The sequence below is a fragment of the Culex quinquefasciatus genome, chromosome 2 (genome assembly GCF_015732765.1).
Source record: "Culex quinquefasciatus strain JHB chromosome 2, VPISU_Cqui_1.0_pri_paternal, whole genome shotgun sequence".
Classification (NCBI taxonomy): Eukaryota; Metazoa; Arthropoda; class Insecta; order Diptera; family Culicidae; genus Culex; species Culex quinquefasciatus.
Genome location: NC_051862.1, coordinates 12,395,763 through 12,404,992, shown reverse-complemented (window position 1 = coordinate 12,404,992; position 9,230 = coordinate 12,395,763). Strand labels below are relative to the sequence as shown.

At 36.9% G+C, this 9,230-nt stretch overlaps 1 protein-coding gene across 1 annotated transcript; it reads right to left on the bottom strand.

The window, feature by feature from the left end:
- Nucleotides 1-5,010: 5,010 nt before the first annotated feature.
- LOC6038332 (glycosylphosphatidylinositol anchor attachment 1 protein) lies at nt 5,011-7,196 on the bottom strand. The gene is made up of 2 exons (XM_001848101.2): nt 5,304-7,196; nt 5,011-5,244 (listed from the first exon to the last, which is right to left on the bottom strand). The coding sequence occupies exons 1-2, from the start codon at nt 7,074-7,076 to the stop codon at nt 5,116-5,118; spliced, it is 1,902 nt and encodes a 633-aa protein (XP_001848153.2). The 5' UTR covers nt 7,077-7,196; the 3' UTR covers nt 5,011-5,115.
- Nucleotides 7,197-9,230: the final 2,034 nt, after the last annotated feature.

Sequence of the window (9,230 nt, the reverse complement as noted above, 5' to 3'; positions counted from 1 at the left end):
AAAAATATATACTTTAAAAAATTCTAAAAGTTAATCTGAAATCTAAAATTTCAAAATTTTTGAGAAATTAAAAACAAAAATAAAATTTTAAACATTTCAAAATTTTTATAAATTTCAAAATTAAAAAAAAATTAAATTTAAAAACTTTTTTTAACTTTCTTTAACATTTTAAAAATTTCAAAGGTTTCAAAAATTAAAAAAATTTAAAGTTTTTTTTTAATTTAAAAAATCTAAAAAAAATCAAAAATTGCTTTTTTAAAAAAAATAGAGATATTTCAAATAATTAACAATTTCAAAAATTTTAAAATTTTTAAAAACTTCAAACGTTTTAATGTTTTTTGAACGTTTAATTTTTTTTTTTAAATTCCAAGAAAATTTTAAGAGCGAGTCCACGAGCAAAGCATACCCATCTCGCATCGACCTCACCAATCTACCTGAAATTTTCAGGGGTTGTTTGTACATATGAAACTAGCATCTGGTCAAAATATGAGCACTCTAGGTCAAAGGGAAGTGGGGCAAATAGGGACACAAAGTTTGAAGGTTCAAAAACGTCAAAAATCTTAAAAAAGCTATAACTCAGGCAAAATTCAATTGAATTTCAAAATTCAAAATGCATCTGAAAGGGCTTAAAAATGCAACAAAATGCAGGGAGAAGCATTCCAATTGGTTAAATCTAAAAGGAGTTATTGGCATTTTAGTGAAAAAATAGCATAATTTTCAAACTCAAATAAAAAAGTGTTCCATCCAGATATCAACTCGGTTCGAACTGCAGCTTGTAGGGGACATCTGGGACTACCATCTGAGACTGAGACCGCTTTGGGTAAGGCAGTTTAACATATTAAATAGACACTTTTACTTTTAGTGAATTTTTTTGGTTGTACATTTTTGCTCGGGGGACCCCTTAGATCAAATTTTCCGGTGATAATTTTATCATATTCGTGTTTCTGAGACAATTTCACAATAGAAACATGCATAAAAATGTTTATTTTCATTCATTTTACCCCTTTAAAAAATGAAAGTTAAAAAAAAATAAGAAGCAGCTTTTTTCTGGTGTCATCTAGTATCCTTGGAAACGAACTTGATTTTTAATAAATGTGAATCGAAGATTTTTTTAACTTTCATTTTTTAAAGGGTTAAAATGAATGAAAATAAACATTTTTATGCATGTTTCTATTGTGAAATTGTCTCAGAAACACGAATATGATAAAATTATCACCGGAAAATTTGATCTAAGGGGTCCCCCGAGCAAAAATGTACAACCAAAAAATTCACTAAAAGTAAAAGTGTCTATTTAATATGTTAAACTGCCTTACCCAAAGCGGTCTCAGTCTCAGATGGTAGTCCCAGATGTCCCCTACAAGCTGCAGTTCGAACTGAGTTGATATCTGGATGGAACACTTTTTTATTTGAGTTTGAAAATTATGCTATTTTTTCACCAAAATGCCAATAACTACTTTTAGATTTAACCAATTGGAATGCTTCTCCCTGCATTTTGTTGCATTTTTTGAGCCCTTTCAGATGCATTTTGAATTTTGAAATTAAATTGAATTTTGCCTGAGTTATAAGCCTTTTTAAGATTTTTGACGTTTTTGAACCTTCAAACTTTGTGTCCCGATTTGCCCCACTTCCCGTTGACCTAGAGTGCTCATATTTTGGCCAGATGCTAGTTTCATATGTACAAACAACCCCTGAAAATTTCAGGCAGATTGGTGAGGTCCAAACGACGTCCCATACAAAGGGGTATGCCTTGTTCGTGGACTCGCTCTTAAAACTAAAAAAAAATAAAAATAATTAAAAATTAAAAAAAAGCATTATTTTTTTTAACTTCAAAAATTTTAAAACATTAAAAAAAATATTGTTTTTTTCAATTTGAGGCCGTTGCAAATATTTTCCAAAGTTTATGTCGCGTTTAACAGCCTTATAAATTTCAAAAATTTTAAGAAAGTTTTTTGGTTAATCCAAAAACTAATTTTAAAATTTCAAAAAATTCTAAAAATTCAAAAACTTTTATTTTTTTTTCAGAATTTTTATAAAATTTATTTTTTTTAATTAAAAAACAAAAAAAACTAAACATTTCACTTGAAAAGTTTTAAAAATTAAAAAAAATCTTTCAAAAACTTCATTCTTTTTTAAAAAAATAAAAAAAAAAGTAAAAAAAAATCCAATTTTTTTAAAATTTCAAAAATTAAATTTAGGTTAATCTAAAAACTAAAGTCATTATTGCCAAACTTGAAAGGGCGTTCAAGAAACATTAGCAGAAGAAACATAAAACTAAAAATAAAGATAGGTAGCCGTAACATAACCATACACTCAAAGTAAAAAGTATCCTTTTTTCAAGTTCACCCGTCGTCACCCTTTAAAAGGGTAGGTATCGAAAATGTACTGAATTTGACATACCCTTTTAATAGGGTGACGCCGGGTGAACTTTAAAAAAGGATGGAAAGTATCCTTTTTTAGGATTGAAAGTACCCTTTTGAGGGATACTTCTGACTTTGAGTGTAGAAATATAGAGCAGGGGTGCTCAAAGTTTTTCGAATCCGGGTCAAATTTGAAGCTCAGATGCGGCTGCGGGCCAAATTTACAAAATAGGTTATTTAAAAAAATTGCATGTTCGGAATCGCAAAAAAAAATGTTGCATAGAACTCGGTGCAAAATTAGATTTTTTCAGCTCTCGTCGTAAATAATCGTTGAGAGCCAGAATTTCAACTGTTCAAGGGAAAAAAATGTTAAAAAATTATTCAAGCTGTTTTAGTTTTTTTCAAAAAATGTAAGATTCGCCGAAAACAACATTTAAGAAAAAAAAAACTCTTACAGCTTAACAGTTCATCGGAAATTCACTAAAATTCCAAAAAATGCTCAAAATGATTCTAAGCGCAGAGGAATGCATTTTTAATAAATTTTAGCGATTATTCTTCAAATTTCATTGATATTTTGAAGTTGTTTTTTTTTTTTTTTTGAATAAAGTAATGTTTGCCCCCAATAACTCGAGCCAATATTTAATGATGAGGGGGAGGGACGAGTTGGTCGACAAAACTTTGTAAAATATTTGCAACAGCCTTATTCCTCCGATTTCAACATTTTGTCTGCCTTCATCAGATGGTAGTAAATCAGATTCGTTAGCCAACTGTCGGTAGATAATAATCAGGATAATCAGTTCGATTCTCGAGGGAAGGTTAGAAACCAAAGTAAGTTTTAGGGTCAGTTCATAAAAAGGGTCATCATGATTTTCAAATTGGAATATGAAATACTTATATTTTTGAAATTATAACAGATTCCTACCTTAGTTAAATTTGAACGTTGCATAATTTTTTCTTAAATTGTTTGATGAAAGTTTTGACGATATTTACTAGCTTCATTAACATAAAAACGGATTAAATTGTTTTAATTATTAAGATTTTATTATCAAAATATTTGTGTTGTAAAATGGGGATCAAAATATTAATAAATCATAAGTTTTTTATTAATAAAAAATAAAAAAAAAGACGAACATAAAAAAGTTTTAAATAAACCTGAATTTCGAAAATGTATAAAATCACTTCACAAATGGTCAACGGGCCATTTCACATGATCATTCAAAATGGGTCCGCGGGCCACAAAAAATCACCTCGCGGGCCATACTTTGGTCACCCCTGGCGGTAGAGAGTAGAATTTTGTTCCTATATCCATTTTAACAAATTTCCATATTTATTTTTGAGTTGAATATTTTTTACTTATTCTTTCTGTTTTTTTTTTTTGTTTTTCAATTTCTAAAATTGAAGTTTAAAGTATTTTTTTATTCCATTCCAAAAAAAAAATATTTTTTCGAAATTTTTTGAATTAAAATGTTTAAAATTTCCAAAATTAATGAACTTTTGGAGTTCTTTAAATTTATAAACTTTTGGAGTTTTTTAAATTTTTATTATTTTCTTGAAATTTTTTTTTTGAATTTTAAAAACTCCCAGACATAAGAAAATCTTATGGCATTCGAATAAAATCCTAATGTCGAATGGTCATAAGACGCTCTTATGGATTTCGCCAGTACTTCGTTCTGAGTGTATTTTTCACATTTAAATTATTGAACTAAGATTAATGTTCCGTTTAAATTAACAAAAAAATATTCAGAAAAATTATATTAGGGGAGAGTGGGGAGACTTGATCCCGTTTTTTTGTATCACACATAACTCTGTCAATTTCTCACAAAACTGTGACCTTTTTGCATAATTGAAAGCTTAAACATTCAACTATGTTTGACTGATAAGGGTATTTCATCAAATAAACTCTTCGACTCATGCCAAGCGTTTTAAAATAACAATTAATTGTAAAAATAGTATGTATGTATGTATGTATGTATGATCCCCATACCCGCAGGCAACTTGGTCCTGGAACACATGTGAGCGCTAGGTGAACAATTCGATCATCTTTTACTCCGTAATCTGTACACCCACGTGCATAAGTTTTTTTGCACGAATTTTTATGCTACAAATACCGGCGCATAGATCAAAATTGTTTCCCGCTTCCCTCCCCAAGCGCCGGAAATTTGTATTGGGTGTAGGGACACTTCGTATAGACGCCCTTGCTCGAGAATCCACGATCGAGATTTCAAAACAAAATCAAATTATTCGCTCTACAGCATTGCCTTGGCGTTCCCGATTACGGGATTCCTTCTCAAAACTTGATGTCCAAAGGCTTGATTGTTGAGGCAATTGCAAACCTCTTTTTACACCTAAGCAATAATCACCACGAAATCGTCTAATAAAAAAAATGGATTGACACCGCAGATAGAGCTTTAAGCCAAAGTTCTTTGTTAAAATATGTTGATGTTTCTTGAACGGTTAGACGTAGGCAGTTGCCATACGGGACATGGAGGTCTGTACTTATTCTTCCATGAGCCTCCGTGAAGATTTGGGAAGAATATTACCGATAATGATGGATGGTCCATAGGGAATTTCGGAGTATGTAATCAAGCGTGACACATTGGCGACCGGGAAGTGCTTGAAGAAGCTTTGGTCGGAATCTTAAAACACCCCAATCTACTCACTACAGTTTTATCTTTATTGACTCGAATGTTTCACCCAATTAATACTAGTTTGCTCTCCCCCTCGCGTCAAAATGCAAAATTCGTTTATTTTTTGGTTTTTATTCCAGCTTGGTGTCCTTGGCGGCGGCCACCACCTTCGTCTTGCGCGCAAACATCAACGACCACAGCAGAGTCCACGTGGGTAGGAAGATCAGCGCCACCAGGTTGAACAGCCAGTTGCCGTAGATCTGAAACAAAACATTTCAAGTTTAGAAGATTCTTTAACAAAGAAAAATAGTGTTCAAACCATCGAATCCACCACCGAGTAGGTGATCGCGTCCATCGTAGCCGTCACGGCCTTTTTCACCATCGCCTGCAGCGTCAGCTCCGGGAAGAGGTAGCAGGTGGTGACGAACAGGACCAGATAGACACCGACCAGCGGATGTAACAGCAAACAGGCGATCCGACTGAGTCCTCTGCCGCTGGTGGACTTGCGGGGTTGTAGAAACAGCACAATGGGGACGATCGCCACGGACAGGATGAAGCCGAGCGAGAAGTTGAGCATCCCGACGGTGAGGAGGGCGGTTCCAAGCTCGAGGAGGATCGCGATTTGGAGGATTTCCGAGTTGAGGGAGTCCAGCGAGACGAACGCTGGCAGGATGAGGACGAGGACGGACACGGAGATCATGATGGTGGTGAGGCCGAACTGGGTGGAGAGGTTTGCTGCGTGCAGGTAGTTGTTGAGGCCGGCGTGGAATGGCAGGACGGTGGTGAGGGCGCCGATCGAGTGGGTTAGAAGCAGCAGGAAGCCGACTTGGAGGTAAGAAGGTTGGGGTGCTTTCGGGGATGGTTCTTCATCGTCGTCCGAGTAATACATGGAGAGGTAGTGGATGAAGGACTTGATCAGGAGAGCGCCGGCCATGAGTCCCAAACTGGGCATGTAATCTCCGATGGAGACGAACCGGTCGTGTGTTACGAGCAGGTAGAAGAAGTAACTCTGATGGAATCGCTCCAGCAGATTGTTCAAGCTTCGACTGATGCCTTCGACGATCTTGAGCAGAGCACCGACTCCAGCCGTGTTCTTGTTAGGGTTTGCTCGCTTCACACACTCCAACGTAAGCGCCTCAATTCCGTACCGATGGAACAGACCGTGATTCCCGTTGGGAACTCCCGTCGACTGAGACAAGACCATCGCGAGCAGGTTCTCCAACTTCTCCTGGTAAGTAACCGGCTTTCGCTGCTTCGTCGCCGACAACCGATACGCCGCCGGAATGCCACTCTTCTGCGACAGCTTCTGCGCCAAATTGTGCAGATCCAGGTTCGGCAACTGTCCGTTCAACCCCTCAACCTTCAGATTTATATGATCCACGTCAAAGTCCTGAACCTCCAGATTAATCGCCGCCTGGATCGCCCCTGCCCTCGCATTCAACGACCCCACATCCAGCACCCGATTGTCCCCGGAACCGTGATACGCCTCCAGCCAAGCCTGCATCCCGAGCTGCTCCTGTTCCGTAATCAAAAAGATAATATCCTTCGCCCAGTACTTCTGCCTACGCGCAAAGTCCGCAAACGCCAACAGCAGCGGAACCCCCGCCGAAACATCCGTGTGGACCGACTCCGGCGGCCTATACGGCACCGCCAGCACCACCGATTCCGTCGACCCAATCCGCGGCGCCCGCAAAATCCCATAAACATTCTTCCCCGTAAACACCTTCCCCCCACCCAGCGGGTAATTCAACGTAAAGTTGTGCGTGTGCGTGTCCAGCCCGATCTTCCGCATCTTGGCCAGCAACCACGCGTACGGCATGCCCTTCCGGTGGACAACCCGCTCCCGTTCCAGCTCGCCGGCAAAGTTCTTCGCCAGCGCCACCGTTTCACTCTTCAGCTCCGAGTAGACCAACCCCGGCAGCAGTGCATTCTCCGAGAAGTAAGTGCCCGAGTTGAAGTTCGGATCCGGCAGGACCAGGAAGTAACCAACGCCGAGGGCGTACAGCGTGAAGCAGATCAGCGTCCGGTGGCGGATCAGCGCTCGGCAGTATTTGGCCTTTTGCGAGATCGATGGGTTCGTGAGGAGACCCATTTCGAAAAGGGGTCGTCGCGGTCTCGGAATATACGAAAAACAACGGTCGTGAACCGAACCGAACCGGAATGTTTTGGGAGCGTTTTGTTTATCAGAGAAAAAAAAACTTCAGCAATCGGCTGATTTTGACAGTTGTGTGTCGAGTCGAGTCAGCCGAGGGGTGATTCGACGGAAAAATGGCTGCGTGCTTTTAGAAAATTTTGTCTTGTAGAATTACACTGAAAAAATATCATTCTGGCAAATCTACATTTGGAGTTTTTTTTTTAGATCCAATATTTCTGGAGTTTTTTTTTTTGAAAAGGTCCAATAAAACAAATTTTCAGTTTTTGCTTTTTGGGTGTTTTTAATGCCCCTGACTCAAGGCGATTTTAAAAACACCCAAAAAGCAAAAAACTGGAAATTTGGTTTATTGGACCTTTTTTAAAAAAAGCTCTAGATATATTTAAGATTTTTTTTTGTCTTTGGGTATTTTAGATTTTGCCAGGATTATAGAGTTATCTACGAGGTTATCTACGTGCCCATGTATTGCGTGTACGTACACGAAAAAAGTTGAGGTTAAATTTTGTACCAACCAGCAAAACAAATGGCGTGCTAGTGTGTGTGAGAGCGGGCTTAGATAACTCTATTGAGGGCTAGATTCAGGGCCATAAAATTGAGTTTTAAATTCCCTTTTTATTACACACACTGATGGAGCTTATTTTTCTAAACTCAATGATATCTTAAACGACCACAAAAAGTTTAAAATATATTTTGAAATAATTGAACAAAAATGGACTGCAGCCGTTGGAAGCTGGGTGGGGGTGCTGAATAGTGGTTCGCAAAGCGGCCTTAATTTTGAACTGTCAAAGCGGAACCAATGTACTGTTCGTTAAAAGTGGAGAGTATTGTTATCGATAATTAAAAATTGTTTTTTTTTTGCTGGAATGAAAATTGGGTGGCTTTTGAGGACTTGGAGTTGGAGTCAAGAAATGTTAAGAAAGTTGAAGGCGAAATCGTCATTTTTTTTTATAATTATGAGAGGAAGTTGTTTATGGAGTCGATGCGGTTGTATCCATCCAAAAGCTTTCTTTATTGTTTGATTCAGTTTGAAATTGTTCTGGTTTAGTGAAAATCTTTTCAGCTTCGCTAGAATTAGCGTTTTTTTTTTGTTTTTTTTTTTTTGCTGGACCAGGAAGAGCCGCAGTATTCCAAAATCAACCAGGGAATTTATCTGCGACTTCACAGAATGACACCCTCGTCGCAGTTCTTCGTCACCTGTAAAAAAAACTCTACTGACCGATCGAAACTTGAAAACACACCTCGCGACGCCCGAGACCCAGTGATGTTTTTGGTAAACGCATTGGTGGCCAAAGTGCCTCAAAAATAGACATTTTTGAAAAAAAATATTTTTACGGGTTAAATCCCATTTAAAATTGAAGGGCGGAGCGCCAGCTCCTGTTATGTCCAATCAAGCTCATATTTGGGATTTGGGCTCAGTATGCCCACTGGAACAAACCCCTGAATGCCCGCCAACAAGTCAATTTTGTTACACTCTATTACATACATTGGAGTTAAGGTTAAGAATTTCCAAAATATAGAACCGTATACCGTATATAAAACTTAAGATTTTAAATTTAAAAACTATCGTAAGCCAGGTTGACATTGATAGGATTTCAATTTATTTTTGGAATATTTTCTAACTGGACTGGTGCAGGCCACACAAGGTCCACGTGTGTTCCACGTACTATTTTTGAAAAAAAAAGTTGTTTTTAAAATAATGTTTAAAAAATAGCCACGTTAAAAATTCTTAGTTTGAATTCTGGAGTGACTTTGATAGTCATAGTTTTTCTTGTTAAAATCAGATTCAAGGTGTTCAAATCAAGTTCAAACTTTTTTTTACTTCAAACTTATACCTTCACTAAGCCTGCTGATATAGTTTTTAAGAAAATTATTAATGTTAATCTAGACATTAACTAAGGTTATCAGCTTTCAAACAAAATACATATAAATTTTAGGCAAAATTGTTAAAAGTCAGAACTTTGCATGAATTCGTTAAAACTAGTTTTGTTCATCTTAACATTGTCGATTTATATTACATTTTTAACTACGTTTTTAACGGAATTCAAAAAAACAAATCAAAAGTTTTCACATTTTATATGACATTTGTTTTACTGA